The sequence below is a fragment of the Aythya fuligula genome, chromosome 18, assembly GCF_009819795.1.
Source record: "Aythya fuligula isolate bAytFul2 chromosome 18, bAytFul2.pri, whole genome shotgun sequence".
Lineage (NCBI taxonomy): Eukaryota > Metazoa > Chordata > Aves > Anseriformes > Anatidae > Aythya > Aythya fuligula.
The window spans coordinates 11,790,566-11,811,716 of NC_045576.1; the positions used below are offsets into that span (position 1 = coordinate 11,790,566).

A 21,151-nucleotide genomic window follows, 5' to 3' on the forward strand; every position below is an offset into this window, starting at 1 on the left:
AGGCAGCAGCCAGGGCTTGAGCACCGGGTTGAGCTCGCAGTGACCCCAAATGCTGCTCCCGAGGCTGCTGGGGGGGGTTTGTCCCGCAGAAATCCCACAAAGGACTTCGGGCTTATCGCAGGCATCAGCCCCCGGGTTACCCTGGTGTTTCGGGGGGCTGGTAGCAAGCTGTCCAGCCTTTTCCTGAGTGATCCATGGCCTGTCAGGTTTGCATACTTGCTTTGACCGATGCTGCGAGGGCACACCTGTCCTCAGAGCTGTGTGAGCTGCTCAGCGCCTCCCTGCACCTCTCCGGGAGCTGAGCGCGGGGCCCAGCCTCTCCTCGTGCCCCCAGGTCTTGTGTGGAGTCTCATTTATTCTTTCCCCGGAGCTCTGTCTGTGCTCTCCTCCTTCATTCCTGCTCGCTTTGATCAGGCGCCCTGCTCCATCCAAACCTGTGAGAGCAGCAGGCGGGGGGAGAAGGAGCCAGCCCTGGGCCTGAACAACGCACGTGAGTGTTCCCCTCCCACCCTGAGCCCCCTCCTCAAATCCAGCTCTGGTGCTTGCCTGAGCTCCCTGGGCTCTCCCAGTGCTGCTTTTATGGGGCCGCCTCCGATCCGTGCCAGTTCCCTTTCGGAGCTGGGAGGATGGAGCCTGGGCTGCGGGGTGGGAGCTGCACCCACAGCAGCACAGAGGGCTCCGGGGGGAGGGATGGGGGCAGTCCCAGATCCTTGCTGGCCAGCAAAAAGCCCTGGCTTCTGTCAGTGAGTTGTTAATTAGCGTTGTTAATTGGCACAGCTGCTGGTCAGGCTGGGGGCTGGGGGTGGCACGCTGGCTTTCCGAGAGGTGTTAGAGCAACTCGAGGAGCTGAAAAGCTTGAAAGCCAGGCAGCAGGGCTGGGAACAGGCTGGGAACGGGCTGGGGAGGAGCGTGCCCTCCCTAAAGGTGCAGCTCCCTCTCCTGCTGCCCCCCGGGGCCGGGCGAGGTTTGGCAGAGCCCTGCTGAGGTCTGCAAACAGCTCGGCTCCCAGCGAGGCTCCTGGTGCTGGAGCTTGGCTTCCTCGTCCTGCGTGGGGCAGAGGAGCCACCACGAGGCTGCTCGGGGTCGGGAAGTGTGGATGGGAAGGGTTCCCCTCGCCGTGGGCTCTCTGGGTCCGTCCAGCACCCCGAGCACCTCCCCTGTCCGAGGGTCCCCTGCTCTGCCTTCCTCCCCTCGGTGCCCAGAGCAGCCCCGGGGAGACAAACCCCCTTCTCGTGTCCCGCTGCTGGCTCAGGCGTGGTGAGAGGCTTTGGTTGATGACAGCGCTGTGCAAAAAGGTCGAGCTGTCTTCTGGGAGGAAGGACGGCCGAGGGAAAGCAACCAGCAGAGGAAACGGCCGCGTAAACTTCCTCCTGTGAGCTCCTGGGCTCGCGGCGCTGCTCTCCGGGGACTCCTGCTGTGCTGACTGCCCCTCAAGGAGCCCTGGAGAGGGGTCTCTGCTCTCGGCAGGTCCCCTTCTCACACGTGGGGGGCCGATTCTTCCCATGGGATCAGACATGGGATCACAGCAGCCCTGCAGTGCTGCTTCCCTTGCTCCCAGTTCTCCGCTCCAGCTGCTTTGGGTGGTTGCTGAGCTGTGCCCAGCTCCTGGGGCCACCGAGGCCTCGCAGCTTTTGGTCCCCTGATTGCCAGAGGTTTTCCTGGGTGTCCCCCCGAGTCCAAAGGGCCTGGTTTTGTGTGCCACGAGCATCTCTGTGGACCTGGTCCGAAGCACAGACCTCCTCCTCCTCCTCCAGGTCCTGTGCTGCTCCCAGGGCGGCTGAGCACGGAGGCGCGGGACGGCCGCAGCTCCCCGGCCTCCCCCTGCCATGTGTGCCCCTACCCAGCGCCCTGGGAAGCTCGCAGATGATCTCCAAACCTTAAACAATCAGAGGGGGCAGAGTCCAAGGCATTCGAGCCCCTGGCTCCCTACGAAGATAAGAACCAACAACCCCCCCCGCTTTGGAAACGCTGGGTGTTCTCAGCCGTTTCCTACGGTTCCCTTCTCTCCCCCATCTCTCCCGGTTCCTGTGGCACCAGAATAGCTCCCCTTTGTGGGAACGCTCTTCCTCTCTGCTGTTGTTTCTGGAAGGGGCCGGGGCGGCCACCAGAAACCTTTCTGCTGGGGGGAGGAAGCGGAGGAGCCCCCGCGCCGAGGGCAGGGACCCGCTGAGCGCGCGGCGCGGGGCAGGCTGGCAGGATGTCTGCTCTTTGTGCAGCCGCCCGGCGAGGCAGGCAGCAGCCTGCGCTTCTGTTTCCTCTCCAGAGGCTCTCAGATCTGCCCTCTGCTCCCTGACCGTGCCTGTCCCCAGCCCGGAGCTGCTCCGTGTCCTGCCGGCCCCTTCCTTCCCAAGGCGTCTCCGTGGCGGGGGGGCCGCAGGCTCCCGGGGCGCTGACCCCGCTCCTGGGCAGCCCAGCAACGAGGGGAGCAAAGCCCCAGCCCCGTCCTTCCCTCAGGGCTGGCCCTGCTTGGCCTTTGCCTTTCAATCTCTGTCCCCCCCCCCCCTTTTTTTTATTTTCCATCTCCTGCCTCCCTCCGGTAGCCCACGGCAGCTCCCGGTTGCGTTAATGGTCCCCAGCGGCCGCTGCTGGTTCCTCTCAGGCCGAGCCGCGTCCCTTTTCTCCTGCCTTTTGTTAATTGTGCTGCAGGGTAAGGACTCCGGGGGGGGGGCGAGGCAGAGGATGAATCCCGTGGGACTCTCCCCGTCCCCTCGTGAGCTGCTGAGGTGGCAGCAGGAGGGGGATTTATTCACCTGAAGGGCTGGGCAGCTCCTGGAGGATGGAGCAGGAGGCAGGATTCCTTGGCAGAGGGAGACTTTGGCACCATTGCCTGCACGGGGGTAGTTGTTCTGCTCAGGCTTGGGGTGGAAAAAACGGTGTCCTTGCCCCAGGAGCTGGAGGTGGGGACCCCGCAGTGGCCGTGAGGGGCACACAAAACGCTGCAGTTTGCAGGCTGGCAGCCTTGTCGGAGAAGTTCTTGGAGCCCTTCCCTGCACGGGACCCAGGTTCTGCCTTGCTGCGTTCCCCCCTTTTGCTCCCAGCTTTCTGGGGCTCGCTGATTTGCTTCTTGGCAGCTTCCTCTTAGCCCTGACCACGTTCCTGGAGCATTAACCTCCAGGGCTGGTGTGTGGAGGCCTTACTCAGAAATGGGACATTTTAAATGTTTTACTGGAACCCTTCCTTGCCCGTACACAGGTTGGGCACCTCTGCTCTCAGCCGGGCTGGATTTCGTGGCGCTCCAAAGTAGCTGCTGGAAGCAGCAGGCAGCGAGCCTCTGCAGCTGGGCTCCTCTCCACCGCGTGCATTTTTCTGTTCCTGTGCCCTGTCCGCTTCCTTCTGATGCAGGAGTTGTCATTTCTGCAGCTTCCAGCATCCGAGGCTCTCACGTTGTGCCTCTGCATCCAAACACAACTTATTTGCCTCTTACCCTTCTCTCCTGTCTTACTGGCATGTGTGATTGCGCCGAGCTCCGAATTGTTTGGGGACCCATTTGCGTGACAAACGCCGTGCGGAGCAGTCCCGTTTGTTCTGTGCTAACCCAGGCTCTGCTCCCTGCAGATCATCCTGTGGATCGGGCTGGGAATGCTGGTTATCAGCACCTACACCACCTTGTCTGCCACCGAGGACGCCCCGGTGAGGACAGAAGCGGTGGGCTTGGAGCACCTGGAAAGAGAGGAGAGCAGAATGGAGCAGGACCCTGTCAAAATGCCAGGTGTGTGCCTGCTCGGGTCGTGTCCCCAGCTCCACTTATTAAATTATTTTATTTTTTCAGTGTGGTGGGCGCAGGGTGGTTTCCAGGCAGCTCTCCGGTGCCCTTTGGGGTTGTTTTTTGGGGAAGGGGAGGGTGCGGGGCTGGGGACAGGGCACGGGTGTCCCCTCCCCGTGGTGGCAGTGAACTTGGGGACAGCTCAGCGGTGGCCACTTGTGTGAGGGCTGAGTGGCCAAACGGGGCAGCTCCCAGCACGCTGCCCCCGCTGCCAACAACCCCCCTACCAACACCCTGCTCAGAGGTATGTAAATTTACGGGCACTGCCTTTTTTTTTTTTCTTTTTTTCTTTTTTTTTTCGGTGGCGAGGATATAAATTTGGATTCGGTTTGAGCTCTGACAAAGCCTGTGATTATGCCTCGGCTTTGTTTACCGGTTCACGTTATTTATTATTTGTTTACTGCGCCCGCTGATGGAATTACGGCCGCTCCCTCCCGTCCCCAGCTGCGGGCTCGCCTCGCAAGGCCACCGCTAGCAGGTGTCGCCTGACCCCGCGCTCCCCCTCGGCTGCGTCCTGTTCCTTCAGTTTATTTTCCTTTGCTTCTCCTCGGGCTTTTTTTTTTTTTTTTTTTGTTCTTCGGGGGCCTTGAAATCTCCTCGCAGAGATTGAGAGCGGAAGCCGGAGGAGGGCTGCCTCTCCTGGAGGTTATCCATCCTCCCTCCTGCTTCTTGGCCGCGTTCCTGCCCAGCGGCTCTGGGTGTCTCCCCGACGCCGGTGCTGCCGCCGATAACATTCACTCGGGGCTGTGCCGACCCTGCCAGTGCTGTTTTTTTTTTTCTCCCTTCACCCTCAAAGCTCACCCCAGCGTGGCGTGAGCCTTCCCAGGCGCCGGGGTGCCCGCGAGCTGCGAGCAGAAGCTGCTCTCAATCCCTTAATGGTGCGCGCCCAGCAGGGCCGGGAGGGGGGATGCGATTGAATTTTTCCGCCTTGGTTAATTTGGGAGCGGTAACGGCCAAAGAACAGCTGCTCCTTTCGGGTGCTCGTGGCTGGGAAAATAAAAAAAAGGGCCCATAAACGGCGGTGTCCGTGGAGTTTGCTGAATTTCTTCACTTCTTCTCCATGTGAAGCAGGGCGGCAGCGCAGGAGGCTTGGCTCAGGGCTGCCCTGCTGTACTCTGTGTGCCCCCAGAGCTCATCAGCATCCTCCCCGCGGGGTGCTCACCTCTGGACCAAATACCCCTACCCAGGAGGGATCCATTTGGGGCACCCTCGCTTCCTAAACCTCCCCTGGGCCAAACCCCGGGGCTGGGCTCCCCGTGGAGGCTCAGCTTCCCCCCTGGCACGTCCCCGTGGTGCTGGAGGAGGAGGACGGGAGGAGAAGCGGTGTCGGGGGGCTGCTGGGTGCTGCTCCTTGGAGCTGAGCCTCCCTGCGCCCCGGTGAGGGGCACTAAACAGCTCCTTTCTTCGTGCTGCTGCTCCTCCTGGAGTGTTCTGCACAGCTCCGAGCCCACAGCCTGGCTAAATGCTTTGGCAGCTGCGTCCTGCGCTCCGGAGCAGCCCGTGCCTGGTCCTGCTCCTGGCACGGGGCAGGGGTGGGGGCACAGGGGGTGCACGGCTCAGCAGGGCAGCCCCGGGAGGTGCTGAGCCTTCTCCCCTGGTCCTCAGCAGCGTGCGCTCGGCATTTATTGGCCTCTTTGATGGTGCACGGGGCAGAACTGTGCAGACTTTCATTAAAACCCTGCCCCGTGGGCCCGGGGATGATGAATATTAGAACATTGCCCTTTTATGTGAACGCGGCTTGACCAGCGAGCTCCGAGTGGTGTTTTTCCTAACGACACCCCAGCGCCCGGTGCAGCCCCAGCCTGGATGGCTTGAGGTTTGCTGTCAGCAGCTCCTCAGGAAAGGTATAAAACCCCTTTCAGAACCCTTCGGCCGCTCCGCGCCGTGCGCGCGCGCACGTTAAAAGGTTGCTAAGCTGCCCGTGAAAGCTCATGAAGGCAATTATCCATTTAAAAAAAAAGAAAAAAAAAAAAAAGAAAAGAAAAAAAAAAAAAGCTAATTAGGCAATTTCTCTCTGTATTTGAAAGCACCCCAGAGGGTCTCGCGGGGCGGATTAAGATTTTGTAATATTTTTCAGCTCCTTACTCGCTGCTTGCCGCTTCCTTTCCCTTCCCTGGCGTTGTGCAATCCCGGCGAACAAAGCCCCGATTCACGCCGTGAGGAGAGAGCCCGCTGCCACGGGAAGCCCTCGACTTGGCCGTGCTCCCCGTGGCTGTGGGGTCCCCCGGCCGCAGGTGACACCGGGGTCCCCCTTCGGCTCCTCCGCATGCACCAAGCCTCCTCGGGCAGGCGTTAACCCCGAGACGAGACCCCTTCGGCTGCAGGCAGCGTGCCCGCGGGTTATTTTCTATTTATTAGGGCCGTGCTGTGTGCTGGAGGAGCCCCGTGCGTGGAGCCGAGGGCTCTGCACGCTTCCCGAGCGCCGCGGGAGCAGCTTGGCGCTGCCGCAGCTCTCCCCGGTGCCTTGTGCGAGCGAGCTTTTAATAGCGCCTGTGACACAGAAAAGGAACCGGCAGCCTCTGGTAATTGGGGTGGGTTTTTTTACTGCTGGTGCGTCAGGAGACAACTGTGAACTAATTTCAGGGATGCCATTCGATAACCTTGTGAAATCTGGAACCCTTGCGCCCGCCGGGGGGGAGCTCCCGGAGGCGCCGCTCGGGCTGGGTTGAAGGGGGGCTCTCTCCGTGTCCCCAAGGGGCTGCGTGGGGCAGCCTGGCTTTCCCCGGGGGTTTTGGGGGGGGCTGGTGTGCCCCTATCCCTTCCCCTCGCTTTCTGCAAGGGGTTTCCCATCCCGTACGGCCTTGCAAAACGGGGTCGCTCCATTTTGGGGGGCTCAAGTGGTTGAAGCTCGGCGCTCCTGCGGCGGACACAGCGCGGTGAGAGCCCCGCGGGGAGGGCTTTAAAACCTTCCCGGGCTCGCCGCTGCCGCCCCAACCGGGAGCGAGAGGGGGAAGGGAAGCTTTTAGGTTGCTAATCGTGAAATTTTATTGCAGCCTGGAGAGGCTGCTGGCAAACCACAAGACAGAGGCGCGCACACGCCCGCACAAACCAGCTGCAGAAAGCCTCGGCGAAGGCGAGCGGAGCCCCGGGAGCGGCGAGCCCTCGGCGGGGCGAGCGCCGGGGTTTTGTTGTTGTAAAGCCAAGAAGCTTTTACAGCCTCTCAGCCCCTGCCTGTAAAGTCCAGCGCCGCTCATAAAACATTAAGAGGCGCAGCATTACTGTAACGCGCTCCGAAGGGACCCGAAGGGCGACTAGACAGTCAGAGTGATTATTACACAGCCCGAGCAAAATTGTTCTCTGCAAACCGCACGCGGCCCCTTCTCGGTTTCCATGCCGCGCGCGAGGTCGTTAATTCACGCCCCGATGATGAACTTAATTTTGTTTCCCGCTGAGCAAATGACGGCTCAGAGGCAACTTTGGCTTATTATGGCGTTGGAGACTTTTTTGTTTTCGTCGCTGTTTTCTTTCTGCCTCCTCCTCGCATTGTTTGCCGGGCCGTGGAAGCCCGCCCGTGATTTGGGGCTGGCGCTCCTCGCGGCCTCCCTGGGCGGCGCTGGCACCGGCACCTGCCACAGCGCCGTGTGCCCAACGCGGGGCTCACTCCGACCCCAGCTCCTCCGTTTGCCTGGAAAACTTCCTCTCCTGTTTTTTTTGTTTTTTTTTTTCCCTTTTTTTCCCCCCTTTTTTTTTTCCCAGGGCCCCTGGCCAGCAGCGGGCACCGCTTCCTGCGCTCGGATTATTCCTGAAAGGAGGAGCGTCCTGCCCTGACTCGCTGAACTCTGGGCACTCCCTCAAAGAGGGAGAGACCCCTGAGCACCAGGCTGGGGTTTCTCAGAAAGCCCCAATCCTTTTTTTTTTTTTCCCCTCCCAGCAGCAGCGCCGAGGCAGGGAGGTGCTGACCGCCAGCCAGCGCCGGCGCGCGGCCCTTCGCGCCCGGGGCCAAGGAGCCCAGGGTGTTCCTGGCACGGCTCCCTCTGGGCCACGACTTGTTCTTTTTTTTTTTTTTTTATTTTATTATTTTTTTTTCCTTTTCCCAACTTGGGTAAGGCCCACGCAGCTGAAGTTGTGGCAATCTCCTCTTTCCCATGAGTTCATCTCGTAATAAATCGCACCAGCCCTGCGGAGGGGGAGGAGAAAATTGAAAGATGTTTATAGAATTAATTCCCCAAAGGAAATCACAAGGGGGGGGGGGGGGGAGGGCAAACGGAGGGGGGAGAGTTGGGAATTTTTTCTTACAGAAGACTTTTTTTTTTTTTTTTTTTTTTTGCTGTTTGTTGGATGGGAAAAAAAAAAAAAAGCACAGTACAACTTCAGTGCTGGGAAACAATCACGTTTCCTCCTCCGCTGCTCTTCTAGGGGAGAGCGAGCCCTGTGCTCACACGGGGCAGGTCTGGGGGCCAGCAGGGCCCCCTCGGACCCCAGGAGCTCCCACGGGGCCGCTCTGGTGCTGGGTCCTGTGTCCCAGGAGCCCCCCATCCCTTTGGAGAGGGGTGACGAGAGCCCCAGATCCCTCAGGACCCTGTCCTGATTGCGCTCCTGGCTGCGTGCCGCCTTCCCCGGGGTCTCGCCGCTCCTCTCCCTCCTGCTCCTCGCGTCATCGGGAGGGCTACGGGAATGCTCTTGCAAAAAAAAAGGGGAAAAAAGCAAACAAAATTAATAAAAAAAAAGGCTTGGAGCTGCTCTGCGGTGCGGGTGGGTGCTGGGGGCTCCCTGCGCTCGCGTGCCCCGCGGCGGGCAGCCGGGCGGATGCTACCATCTGGCGGCACGGGCTCGCAGCGGCAGCGGCTCCGCGCTCGTGGCTTCGTCGGAGAGGCTGCAGGGAGAGCAAACGGCGAGCGGAACAAAGCCCCCAGCCCCTCGGGGGGGCAGAACAAAGCCCCCAGCCCCTCCGTGGGGAAGCAGCTGCAGGCTCGTGCTGGCGGAAGGGGGTTGCGGCGGCGGGGCCGCGCGTAACCCGGCGCGATGAACCCTCCGTCCACAGAGCAGAACCCCGCGGTGGAGGAGGCGGAGGATGACCGCGATAAACCGAAGCTGCTGGATGAAAAGGAGGAGATGGAGCAGCCGCAGATCAAGGTGCCCATGGAGGTACCCAAGAGGGACGAGGAGAGAGGGAAGCTGGAGGAGAAAGTGCAGCTCGACCGGCCCGACCAAGGTGAGGAGGGAATTTGGGGCAGGGGCGTCAGCTTTGGGGTTGGGAGGTGCGTGAGAGCGCTTCGGTGAGGTCAGGGTCCTGATCTCAGCTGGCTGCCCCGTGGGCTGAAGGCGATTTAGTGTTTGGGGCTCGTTAGGGGCGCAGCCTCTCGGTGAGGAAGCAGAAGGGTGACGGGTACCGGGCACGGCTGCGCGTGCTGGGAGCCTGCTGGCTGTTATTTTGTCCCCCCCCTAACCCTGCCTGCTGTCTGCCCTAGGGATCGCCCTGCCCGTGGGGGAAGCGCACCGCCACGAGCCGCCCGTGCCGCGGGACGAGGTGCAGGTGGACACGGGCCGGGAGCGGGAGGAGTCCGATGAGAACAAGCTCGGGGCAGCCAAAGGCGCCGCCGCGCCGCAGGAGCCGGCCCAGCCCCAGCCCCATCCCCAGGAAGAGGCGCTGGGCCCGAAAGAAGGGAAGGAAGCGATGGCTGAGAACCGACCGCGGGGAGGGACCGACGAGCCAGCGAAGAATCCCAAGCACGTCCCGGAGGGGAAGGTGCAGCAGGGCGGCAGGCCGCCCTACAAGGAGCAGCAGCCGGCCCAGCCAGCGCCGGACGGGGAGCAGAAAGCTGAGGCTGGGGAGAAAACAAAGCTGCAGCCCCCCAGGAAAGCAGAGGAGGCTGCAGAGAAGGAAGCCGAGCCCGGTAAGCTCCCGCTGCAGCGGCTCACCCCAGCGGATTCCTCTCGCCCTGTAAGCTGCCCCCGGTTGCTCCTACCCTCGTCCCAGCCTTTCCTTTCCGCTGCACGAGATCAGCCCGGGAGCACGCACGGCCCCTGCGGCAGCTGCTGGGGAAAGGGAGGAATCTGGTGGCTTTGACAGCTCCTGGAATATCTGTCAAACAGTTGTTGGCTGGCCTACCAAATGTCAGGTGCCATGCTGTTCCCCTGCGTCTCCAAACTCGCTGGGGACGCGGAGCCGGGAGCTCTTGACAGGTAACACATTGCTAAGTGCCCGTCTAAAAGCTGCTCGGAACCCCTCTCGCATTTTAATTGGCCGAGGTAGTTAGCGCTGGCTCGCTGCCACCGCTCTATGAGGTTGTTAATTTATTTATTTATATATATATATATTTTTTTTTTATTGCTTCCCTCGCAGCCGCCGGGTTGAATGTAAACGGCGCTGCTTGGGCAGGCGGGGCCGGCACGGCGCGGAGTCCTTGCGGAGAACCTCTCCTGGGCAGCCCTTGCTGAGCGTGGGGCCTGTTTTTTTTTTTTTTTTCTTTCTCCCCCAGGTGAGAATCAGGAGCTGCCCCTCCCGGATCGAGCTGCCCCAGCCCAGCCCCAGCAGCCGGAGCCGAGGGAGAGCAGGAATGTGGAGGAGAAACAACCCGAGAACGCGGAGAGCAAGCTGGAGGGTGAGTGCTTGGCCCCGGGACCCGGGACCTGGGCTGTGAGCACCGGATTCCTCTGCGGGAGGGACGTGCCAGCGCTGCCTGTCCTGGCTCTGGGGAGCACATAGCTTCGGGCTGTCGTCACCTCAGTGCTCGGTGCCTGTCTGCAGCGGGCTAACGCCTCCGGCGGAGGCTGGCACGCTCCTGGAGAGGTCCCTGGCAAGGCGAGGCCGGCTCCGGGACGTGAGTCACTGGGGGCCAGCCCCGGCTTCCTGCTCCAGTGCCAGCAGTGCTGACTCAACCCGAGCGCAGCCAGCCTGAAACCCTTTGGGTTCTGCAAAACTCAGGGCCCGGAGGCAGAGAGAGGTGCCTGGGCATCGCTCTGGGGTTGTTAGCACAAGGAGGGGGGAACCCGGCCTGCCCCGTCCTCAGGGTGCTGCTGCTGGGCCCCCAAATTTGTGGTGCCGTGGGGGTTTTGGAGCCAGGGTGGCTCACGGCACCGTCCCCAGGCTGTGCAGTTCCCTCGGTGTGATGCCCTGGGGCTCTGCTCCGGACCCGATGGGACGTCCGTGGGCATTGCAGCCAGCAGGCTGTGCTCGTGGGGCGCCTCCTGCCCTCCTGGTTCGGTGGCCACGTCCTGGTTTTTAACTCATTTCTTGGTTTTTAACTCATTTCTTGCCTTTTTGCGTTGCAACGGGGCTGAAAAAGCTGAGCGTGAAAAGCTTGTAGCGGGTACTGGCTACGGGGACTCTGCACGTTTCGGGGAGGATTTGGGGTCGGAGTCTTTTTGGGGCTTCCATCTCTGCCTGGGGAACATGCCAGGGAGCTCTCCCATCTCCAAACCTCGGGGCTGCTCCTCGGAGCCGTGGCTGCAGCTGCCCTGGGCGGCGTGAACCCCAGAGCTTCCGCTGGGTGATTGTTGGGGATGTTTTTTATGAAGGACGCCTTTCAGATCCAGCCCGAGCGCTGGCCGGGGCCTTTCCGAGATCAAAGGAGGAGCGGGGAGGCGGCACAGCCTGTTGTTTGCCTGGAAGAGGTGTGTCACGCACACACTCACACATGTTTGCGAAGCTCTCGGGGAGAAATTCTTTGATTTGGCTGAAGCCTTTGCTGTGAAATTCTTTGATTTGGCTGAAACCTTCGCTGCGGGCCCGGCCCAAACGTTCCCATGCTGAGCCGGGACCCGCGGGCCTGGAGGACGAGGCAGAGGAGTGCCTGCTGCTCCCAGTGCTTACCCGGAGCAAAGTGTGAAAAATAAACAGATCTCGAGAAGTCAATTGCTCTCGGAAGGGGCCGAATTCCCCCTCCTCACCCAGCTTTCGGCAGCGCAGTGAGAGGGGAATTCCAGAGGCCCTTGACTCTGACGGGGACTGGAAACACTTCGCTGTGGTTATTAGCGGGACGGGGGAGGCAGCGTGTGCCGGGAAGGGATTAGCAGGCAGCATCCCTTTTTAATTTAAAGGGCGTTTCGCAGGAGATTGGTTTTGACACGATTTCCTCCGGGGCACGGCAGGCTGGAGACACCTCGAGCTGCTGCCGGGGGAGGCGAGTGGCAGCGGCCCCGGCCCTCGGCTGGGATACGTCCGACTGTCCGGGAGGAGAGGAGGCAGCAGCGTTTCCGTGCAGACCCGGGGCTCATACTTTGGGCCTGACGTGGGGTTTGCAGCGAGTGAATCAGCCTGAGTCACTTCTGCTTGGCCTCGATCGCCCCCGGCTGCTCCCTGCAAGCCCAGGAGCCGCGTGCGGGCACCCTCAGCCCCTCCACTGCCTCCTTTTGCTTTCCGTTTGCAGGGCAGCACTGCCCCGCTGAGGAAAGGCGCCGCAGCCCCTCGAGTGCTGGGAGATGCTCAGTGAGGATTTGGGGTCAGGGATTTTTTTTTTTCCTTATTTTTTTTCCTTTTTCTCTTCTAGATGCTGGGCAGGCGAAACTGCTCGATCACGCGGTGCTGCTGCAGGTGATCAAAGAGCAGCAAGTGCAGCAGAAGCAGCTGCTCGACCAGCAGGCGAAACTGCTGGCTGTGATCGAAGAGCAGCACAAGGAGATCCACCAGCAGAGGCAGGAGGAGGGAGGAGAGGAGAAGCCAAAGCAAGGTGAGGAGAACACGGGGGGGAGCGTGAGCAGCGGTCACTGCTCAGAGCAGCTCTGAAATCAGGCTGGGGGGGATCCGAGGCCCTTTGGCACGCAGCAAAATTCCCTCTGCAGATCCCTGCCTGACTGTGGGGGAGCCCCTTTTGCAGGATGTGGTGGCAGGGGAAGGGAACCCGTGGCTTGCTGTAAGGAAAAGGTTTCATTGTCAGTTTTTCCTCCGCAGCAGAAATGCAGCAGGAGCCCGCCGCGCCTCTGGCCAAGAGCAAGGAGGAGGAGAGCCCGGGGGCTAAACAAGAAGCTGCTGCCAAGGCAGGGGGTAAGGAGCCCCCCGAGCCCCCCGTGGCGGGGCTGGGCAGGCAGCCTGCAGAGTCAGCCGAGCAGCGCAGGGGCACGGCAGGAAGGCTGGAAGAGGCCGGGCACAGGCGCGAGGTTCCTGGGGTTCCTCCCAGGGAGCGGAAGGCGCCGCAGCAGGAGAGCGACAGAGCTGCTAAAAAGGTCCCGGAGAACTGGGATGCCCAGGATGCCAGAAACCAGCTAGAAAAGAAGCCCTTGGCGGAGGATTTCGGAGGAGCCAAAGCTGGGAGAGACGTCCAGGAGAAGAATTCCCTGAAAGCCGTGGAAGCGGCCACAGCTCCCATCCAAAGAGAGCCGCCGGGGGCTGCCAAAGTTCCGAGAGCGGCAGGAAAGGGCCTGGAAAGAGACTCAGGAGCAGAGCTGAAAGCCAAAGCTCTGGGTCAGGTGGAGCCCAGAGAGCCGGCGGTTGCCCCGGGCTCCTCGAGCAAACTGAAGGTGGCCGGGAGCGAGCAGCACCCGCGGGAGCAGCGGGGAGCTGAGGGGGCCGAGGGGGCCAGCAAAGGGCAGGGGAAGGACGGAGACCGTGGGGAGAACGCGGTGGAATTGGCTCAGGACCCTCAGGGAAGCCTCCGGAGCAGGCAGAGGCGCGTGGAAGGGCGGCTCGTGAACGATGCTGAGAAGAAACCCAGCCCGGAGAACGCCGCCACCCGCGGGGACAGGAGCCGGCAGGAGCACGACCTCAAACCCAACCGCGACCTCAAGCTGCAGGCGGACCTCGACCTGCGCCGCCGGAGACGGGAGCTGCTCCCCCCCCAGGAGGAGAAGGAGAAGGAAGGGGAGGATGAGGAGGAGGAGGAGGAGGAAGGGGCGCAGGGGGCGGGGGTTTTAATCGGCCTGAACCCCCTCCCCGATGTGAAAGTCAACGACCTCCGCAGCGCGCTGGAGACGCGCCTGAGCCAGGTGGCGGAGGGGGCGCAGCAAGTGGTGCGCAGCCGGCGGCTCCGGCAGCTGGGGGGGGCTGACGGCAGCGTGTGAAGGGGCTGGGGGTGGCCGTGGGGGTCCGTGGGGAAGGTTTGAGATGGGCAGTGGTAGCTCGGAGCCCGCAGCACCTTGCGGGACCCCCGGGGCCGTGCTCGGAGCCTGCTCGGGTGCTCTGCGGGCTCTGCGGGGGTGCCACCGCTCTGCGCGCACCCCGGGGGGCTGCGGGGATGGCAGCGAGGAAGGGCAGCACCCCTGGGTGCCCGCTGCCTTGTAGGGGCTGCCACCCAACCGGGCTCCCCCCCGGGTGGCTCTCGAGGGTCCTTTTTGCATCTCGTTGCTATCAACTCGTTCTCACATCTGGGTTCCTACCCGATCGCCTTCCCCCCCCCCCCCCGGCTCGCAGCTCCCCTTTCAGACCCGAGGGGCTCCCCCGTGAGGTTCCCCTGCCTGGAAAGGATTCCCTGCTCTGCCGGGACCCCCGCCCGGCCCCCCCCTTGCCCCGCTCTAGGGGCAGATTCCTGCCTCGGGGAGCTTCCCTCCTGGAGCAGCACCGGGCCAGGCGTAGCCGAGCGTTCGGCGTCCCTCCTGACGCTGGCTCTGTCAGCCCTGCGTGGTCAGGAGGTGGCTGTGGGTTTGGAACCCCCCCGTGGAGCAGAAACGCTGCCTTAAACGGGCACAACCGCTGCCCTTGTGCTGCCTCTGCTCGCAGGGACCCAGCCGGGCGGCGGCGCGCTGGCAATACCGCCGAGCTTGGCTCTCCTCCCTCCGTGCGCTCTCCTCTCTTCTCCAGCTTCCTTTCTCCTCTCCAAAGTGCATTACAAAGCTCAACCCGGGGGCTGCAGCCTGCCCCCCGCCTTGATTTTTTTCTGCAAAAGAATGACTCGTTTAGGAGCAAAAAAAAAAAAAAAAAAAAAAAAGGAAAAAGGGCAGACTGGGGGGCTTGGCTCAAGCAAACCTACCTCTTCTCTGACTCGATGGAGCCATTTGTGTCGTCGTGTTCCTCCCAGCCCCGTTCCGTGCCGTGTTTGCATCCCTCCGTGTGGGTTCTGTGCCCCTGTGTTTTACGAGCAGGGGAAGGAGCTGCTCGCGGAGCCCTGGCTCGCTGCAGGCTCCCAGCCCGCTGATTCATCCCATTGTTGTTTTATTTTTACACCCTGACGCGCGAATGTAAGAAAGAAAAATCCCAAAGCTCTCGCTGGAACGGCGGAACCTCCGCAGCCCGCAGCCTGCAGACCTCATCACTGTGGTGGTTTTTTAGAGATCTCACTCGGATCTCCGAGTGGCTTCGGTCGTTGAGCCTCAGGGGGTTTCGTGCCCGGCAGGACCTGGTGGAGCCGGGGACGGGTTCTGAGCCGCGTGCCCGCTGCTGGAAGGAAATCCCCAGCCCCTGCTTTAAGGGGATTCGGCCCCCGCTTCTCCAGGAGGACCCCCCCGCGCCGCTCCCCCCCGTGCGTGTCTCGGTTGTGACGGTCGTGGCCTTAACCCCTGGGACCTCGTCGTGCCAGCGAGCTTCTCCTTTGTGCCGCCCCAAAGCACAAACCCCGCTGCGGGGAGCTCTGAGCTGCAGCTTTTGGCAGGCCCAGGGCAGGAGAGCGCAATCCTAAGCACGACCCCGCAGGCCTGGGGGTGGGTTTGTGCTTTGTCCCCCCCACCCCGCAGCACCAAGGAGCCTTTTTACAGCAAAAAGGAGCTGGAGGGGGAGCTCCTGGCACCCTTCAGCAGGGAGAGGACGGGCTCCTGCCCTACCCGCAGCACCGACAGGGACACGTTGGTGTTTTTTTGAGGACTTACTGGCGTTTTTGGGGACTCGTTGGCATTTTTCGAGGACTTGTTGGCGTTTTCGGGGTGACCACAAAGGACCAAAGAAGCTCCCGACGTTCCTCAGCGCTGCCAGGAGAAGAACCCAACCCCGCCGGGGCTGTGCTGCACATCAATAAAAAAAGCTGAAGCATTTTTATCCCAATCTTTATTTTTTTTAAATAAATCAGGGAAAGAGCCAGGGGCGGGGGGAAGGAGCCCGGGAGCTGGGGCTGGCTGAAACGGGCCTCGGGCTCCTTCCCCCTGCCTTGTTGTGCTGTCATGACTATCATCATGTCACGACTATCGTCGTGTCGTGACTATCACTGCCGTTACGTTCTCGCCGCTGCCTGTGGAAACAACCGAGACGCTGCCGGTCACCGTGGGTGGCACCAACCAGCCCCCCCCCGTTATCAGCCCCGTTATCTCCCCGTTATCTCCCCGTTCTCCCCACGTACCGCTCGGTTGAAGCACTCCCGCAGCGCCCTGAACTCCCTCAGGCAGCCGTCCCGCCGCACCTCCCTGCTGCCCGCCGAGGCCGCGGCCACGCAGCGCCCGTAGGCGGCGGCCTGGGGGGGACGGGGAGGGGGAGAACGGGGTTAAAAAGGGGTTGGGGGGGGTTACCGGGGGGAACGGGGGGCACCGGGAGGGCACCGGGGGGTATTGGGGGAGTATCGGGGGGTAACAAAGGGGTAACGAGGGGGTACTGGGGGGGCTGCAGGGTACCGGGGGGATATGGGGGGGTATTAGGGGGTATGGGGGGGGTCACCGGGGGGTACCGGGGGGGTACCGGGGGGCTTTGGGGGTACCGGGAGGGAAACGGGGGGTACCGGGGGGGTCGCGGGGGGGCTGTGGGGTACCGGAGGAATATGGGGGAGTATCGGGGGGACACCGGGGAGGGGCTGAGGGGCACCGGGGGGGTACCGAGGGTGTACGGGGGGTACCGGGGGGTTACCGGGGGGGGCTGTGGGGTACCGGGAGGGCACTGGGGGAGTACCGGGGGATACCTGGGGGGGTAATGAGGGGGCACCGGGGGGCTACAGGGTACCGGGGGGATATGGGGGGGGTACCGGAGAGTGCCCGGGGAGTATCGGGGGGGCACCGAGGGGTACAGAGGGAGTACGGGGGGTACCGGGATGGCACCGGGGGGGTACCGGCGGGTACCGGGGGTCCGTGTGTCCCCCCCCGGCCCTCACCTGCTCCCCGCAGCCCCCGAGCAGCGCCGGGAAGCGCCGGAGCCGCGCCCGCGCCCGCAGCCACACGCCGCGGCCCGACATCGTCGCCGCCGCCGTCCCGTCACGGGCTGGGCGCCGCCATGTTGGCGCGGCGCTCATTGGCCGCCCGGGCTGTCCGTCATGCCGCCGCGCCCTCGCGTTGGGGGAAGGGGAAAGCCCCGCCTCCTCAGCGCTGTGATAGGTGGAGAGCGGTGCGCTGCTAAACTCTGATTGGTCGTCCCCGAGGCTTGCTCGGATTGGACAGCCGTCTCGGGTGTCTCTGATTGGTGGAGGGATCGCTTGTTTACTTCCGGCCTCCCGCCCTGCTACCGCTGGCGTCAACCTCGGGGGCCGCTTCCGCCCGGAGCCCCGCCCCCTCTCTCTGCTGACTGGCTGAGCCGCGGCACCTCGCCCTCTCATTGGCGAGCATCCATTTCCGGGGGGGCGGAGCCGTGAGGCCGCGCCGGGGCCGGGCAGGGCCTGTACCGGGGCTGTCATGGCGGCGCCGCTGCGGGACCGGCTGTGCTTCCTCAGCCGGGTACGGGCCGGGCCGGGAGGGGGGGGCCTCAGGGGGGGCGTGATGTCACCCTGCTACCCGTGACGTCACCCCGGCACCCGTGACGTCACGGCGAGAGCGGGCCGTGACATCACGGGGGATTTGGGGTGGAACCGGGTAGGGGAAGAACCGGGGGGGGGGGGTCCCGGTGCTGGGCCCTGACCCCCCCCCTGCTCCCCCCCCCCCCTCAGCTCCCGGTGCTGCTGCGGGGCACGGCGGACGAGGACGGGCCCTGCCCCGGGTACGTGCTGGAGGAGATCGCCAGTATCCGGGGAACGGGGGGGGATGGGGGGGGCTCGGGGGAACCGGGGGGGTGAGGGGAGGAGCGGGGGGGACCGGGGGGGACCGGGGGGGTCGGGGCCGGAGCAGAGCAGGGCACGATCCCTAACGCACGGCCCAGAGATCTCCCGCGAGTCGCCCGGCAGCAGCCAGTGCCTGCTGGAATACCTGCTGAAACGGCTGCAGAGCGGCTCCTGCCGCGTCAAGCTGAAGGTACGGGACCCTGGGGGGCCGTGGGGGGCTCTATGGGGCTGTGGGGGGCTCCACGGGGCCGTGGGGGGCTCTGTGGGGCAGCCCCAGCCCCCCAGGATGGGCTGCCTGACCTCAATCCCCCTTGGCAGGTGCTGAAGATCCTGCTGCACACGTGCGCCCAGGGCTCCCCCCAGTTCGTCCTGCAGCTGAAGAGGAACGCCGTCTTCATCCGGGAGGCTGCAGGTAACGGGGGCGAGGAGCGGGGCAGCGGGGGCAGCGAGCGGCTCTGCGGGGTGCTGGCAGGCTCAGCCCGGCCCTGCAGAGAGCCCAGCGCTGCTCCTGCCCCTGTGGCTGCTCCGGAGGCTGAGCTCTGCCTGAGTCTGAGTTTCTGCCCCGTTCTGGGAGCTGAACGTCTCCCGAAAATCTCGCCTCGTGCCTTGCAGCGTTCACTGGGCCCCCAGACCCCCTCCATGGCAACAGCTTGAACCAGAAGGTGCGGGCGGCTGCGCAGGTGAGTGCTGGTCCCGATCCCGCTGTGCCCGGGGCACTGCTCGGGGCCTGGGGCAGCTCTGGTGCTCCCCGGCCCCCTCTGCCCCTTCCCCCTTCTCTCCCGGCAGGATTTGGCCAGCGTTCTCTTCTCGGATGCTGCTCTCCCGACTCCTGCCCCGCTGCCTGCCCGTCCCCTGCCTCCCGCGGGTGAGTGCAGAGCCCTGCAGCCCCCACGGCCCCCGTCCTGTCCAGGGGAGCTGGGAGATTTTGCCCTGAGGGCTCTCCAAGTGCCCTGCTCTGGGTCCCAGCTCCCCCAGGCAGCCCCAAAAGCTCCCCTGGGGGACGAGCAGCAATAGGGGGGACCCCGACGTGCCCGTGCTCTCTCTGAACGTGCCCTGTACCCCCCAGGCATGGGTTCCAAGCCCAGCCCCTGCAGCTCCTTGCAAGGATTCGGCTTCAGCAGCGAGAGGAGCGGCTCCGGTAGGTGCTGGCTGCTCACTGGGCTCTGCTCTCCCCCCTCTGTGAAACCCAAGGGCTCTGCCCTGCCCCGTCCCTGTGAAACCCAGACCCTGGGCGCAGGCTCTCAGCTTCCCAAGCCTCTCTCCCAGGCTCTGCAGGTGAAGCCCTGCTCAGCACCATCCAGCGAGCGGCCGAAGCGGTGGCCAACGCCGTGCTCCCCGCCCCGGAGGCTCCCCGACCCCCCTGCAGGGAGCTCCACGAGGATTCCTACCAGCCCGTGAGGGCTCCCTCTCCCTCCAGGAGCTCGCCCAGCTCCGCCAGGCCTCCAGCGACCACCACAGCTCACAGCACCCGAGGTTTGTCCCTCACTTCTCATTTTAGGGCGGCTGCTGGCTGCTGGGGGGGGTCTGGCAGCGTTCTGGGGTGTTTTGGGCTCGCCCTGGGGGCCGTGGCGTCACCCCTGGTTTGGCGTTGCCGTCCCTGCAGTGAGCCACCAGCCGGGGCTGGCCGGGGGCGGCTGGGAGGAGGCGGACAGCGGGCACAGCTCGCAGGATTCCTCGCAGGACAACGCTGACCTGAGCCGAGCCTCCGACTCCTACAGCAAATCGGGCAGCGACAGCCACTCCGGGGCCAGCAGGGACCTGGCAAACGTGGCCGAGAGGTGAGAAAAGGGGGTCCGGGGGGGGATCCCCTTCCCCTGAATCCTTCCGGGGCGGCTCCGTCCTCTGCACGGTGCCCTGTTGGTGCTGCCAGGCTGAATTTCCCTTGGGGTCTGTCCCCTCTGAGCCCTGTTCCCGCTGTCCCCGTGCAGGGTGGACGCTGAGGGGCCGGGCGACTGCCTGCGGGAGGTGAGCCTGGTGGCGGCGCTCACCCAGGGCCCCAGGGTGTTCCTGAGCAGGGAGGAGGCGCAGCAATTCCTCAAGGAGTAAGTGCCCGAAGAGGGAGCTCCCCGTGAGCCCGAGGGGGGCCGTGGTGGTTTAGGAGCTTGGGGGGGGGCTTCTCCCTTGGCTGGGGGGGCTCCGAGCTGGCTCTGGGGGCTCACCCCTGCCCCTTTTCACCAAGGTGCGGGCTCCTGAACTGCGAGGTGGTGCTGGAGCTGCTCAGCCGGGCCCTGCAGGACCCCAGCGACAGCGTCCGCATGGTGAGAGCCTGTGCTGGCCGCCCCCAGCCCCTGGGGGGGGGGAGGCTGCAGGAGCAGGGGAAGGAGCTGGGAGGTGGGGGGGGTGTTTTCGGTGCCCTCCCCGCTCAGCTCTCCCCTCCCCGCAGCGCTCCATGTGCGCCATCTCGTCCCTCATGTGCTCCGACCTGCTGGCCCTCGACCAGATCTTCGCCGTGACGCAGCAGCACCTGCAGCAGCTCAGCCAAGGCAGCCCCGGCCCCGTGGCCAACCGAGCCACCAAGGTGACCACCACGATGTCCCCGTGGCCCCTTCCCAGCGCGCGGCGCTCCCAGGGACTGGGCTGTGCCCCCTGCCAGCCCCCTGGGAGCCGTTCCAGGTGTCACAGAGGGGCAGGAATTCTTTGCCTGCCCCCTGCCGCTGCCCCAGGAGCTGATTTTCCCCTCTCCCACCTCTTTTCCCCCAGCTCCTGCGCCAGTTCGAGGCTCTGTGCAGGGGCCGCCCGTCCCCGAAGACCCCCCACCCCTCCGTCCTCCCCGAAGCTTCGGCCCCGTGCGCCGCGGACCTGCTGACGGACGTCCCCCCCCTGCCCAACGAGGGAATCCTCCAGCCCCTAAGCGTGGCCCCGCTCCCCCCTGCTGCTACCCCGGCCCCTGGGGGGGATCCCCGGCTGCAAACGGAGCCCTGGGGGGAGCCCGGCCCCACGGCAGCAGCCACCCCAAGCGAGCAGGAGGCGGCGAGCAGCAGACTGCAGGGGGACACATCCACTACAGCTGCCCCCCCCCGCAGCCTGTCCCTTTTTGCTGGCATGGAGCTGGTGGCCCGGCCGGGCACGGTGCTGGCCCCCCTCTCCCCCCACGAGGAGCCGCGGACGCTGCCCCAGCCCGAGGATGGGGCTGGGCCCGCTCGGAGCGGCCGGGAGCCTTCTGCCTTCTCCTTCCTCAACGTGTAGCTGCTGTCACACCCGGCCCTGAGCCCCCCCCGTGCTGCCCAACCTTTGGGGGCTCTCTGGGGGCGCGTTCCTCGGCTCCCCCCGCGGCACCGGGGGGCAAATAAAGGAGCTGCCCCGCAGGGGAGAGCAAAACGGGGCTTTGGCAGGGAGCTGCGGGCGGCCGGGGGGGTCTGGGGTGTACCGGGGGCTGGTGCTGGAGCTCAATAATTGGGCCGTGTCCCCCCCCAGTCCGTTTTGGGGAGCGATGTCCGGGCACCGTGGGGATGGGATCAGGGCTGCGGGGGGCTTTGGCTCCCTGGGGCCGGTGGGAAGGCAGGGAGGGGGCATGGGGCTGCCTCGGGGGTCTCTGCCCGGCCACGTTGGGGCCAAGCAGCCCCCGGTAACCTCCGGTAACCCCTGATAACCCCCGGTGACCCCTAATAACCCCGGTGACCTCCAGTAACCCCCAGCC

At 64.2% G+C, this 21,151-nt stretch overlaps 3 protein-coding genes across 3 annotated transcripts in view; 2 read left to right on the forward strand and 1 right to left on the reverse strand.

Annotated features, from left to right (window-relative positions):
- SLC38A10 (solute carrier family 38 member 10) overlaps nucleotides 1–13,699 on the forward strand; it is a 29,175-nt gene extending 15,476 nt beyond the window's left edge. Inside the window, exons 11-16 of the mRNA XM_032199755.1 lie at nucleotides 3,556–3,709; nucleotides 8,745–8,915; nucleotides 9,172–9,597; nucleotides 10,183–10,305; nucleotides 12,193–12,372; nucleotides 12,594–13,699. Of these exons, the coding sequence (XP_032055646.1) occupies nucleotides 3,556–3,709; nucleotides 8,745–8,915; nucleotides 9,172–9,597; nucleotides 10,183–10,305; nucleotides 12,193–12,372; nucleotides 12,594–13,699 (2,160 nt within the window). The remainder of the gene's footprint in view (nucleotides 1–3,555; nucleotides 3,710–8,744; nucleotides 8,916–9,171; nucleotides 9,598–10,182; nucleotides 10,306–12,192; nucleotides 12,373–12,593) is intronic.
- A 1,966-nt stretch (nucleotides 13,700–15,665) lies between these two features.
- On the reverse strand, nucleotides 15,666–16,768 carry NDUFAF8 (NADH:ubiquinone oxidoreductase complex assembly factor 8). The gene is made up of 3 exons (XM_032199811.1): nucleotides 16,639–16,768; nucleotides 15,901–16,011; nucleotides 15,666–15,792 (listed from the first exon to the last, which is right to left on the reverse strand). Exons 1-3 carry the CDS (start codon nucleotides 16,717–16,719, stop codon nucleotides 15,775–15,777), a joined length of 210 nt encoding a protein of 69 aa, XP_032055702.1. The 5' UTR covers nucleotides 16,720–16,768; the 3' UTR covers nucleotides 15,666–15,774.
- Nucleotides 16,769–17,148: 380 nt separating this feature from the next.
- On the forward strand, nucleotides 17,149–20,789 carry TEPSIN (TEPSIN adaptor related protein complex 4 accessory protein). Its single transcript, XM_032199721.1, has 13 exons — nucleotides 17,149–17,194; nucleotides 17,404–17,476; nucleotides 17,613–17,704; nucleotides 17,833–17,926; nucleotides 18,127–18,194; nucleotides 18,301–18,379; nucleotides 18,581–18,652; nucleotides 18,781–18,987; nucleotides 19,118–19,292; nucleotides 19,443–19,556; nucleotides 19,694–19,772; nucleotides 19,898–20,032; nucleotides 20,215–20,789. The coding sequence occupies exons 1-13, from the start codon at nucleotides 17,153–17,155 to the stop codon at nucleotides 20,698–20,700; spliced, it is 1,716 nt and encodes a 571-aa protein (XP_032055612.1). The 5' UTR covers nucleotides 17,149–17,152; the 3' UTR covers nucleotides 20,701–20,789.
- The last annotated feature ends 362 nt before the right edge of the window (nucleotides 20,790–21,151 follow it).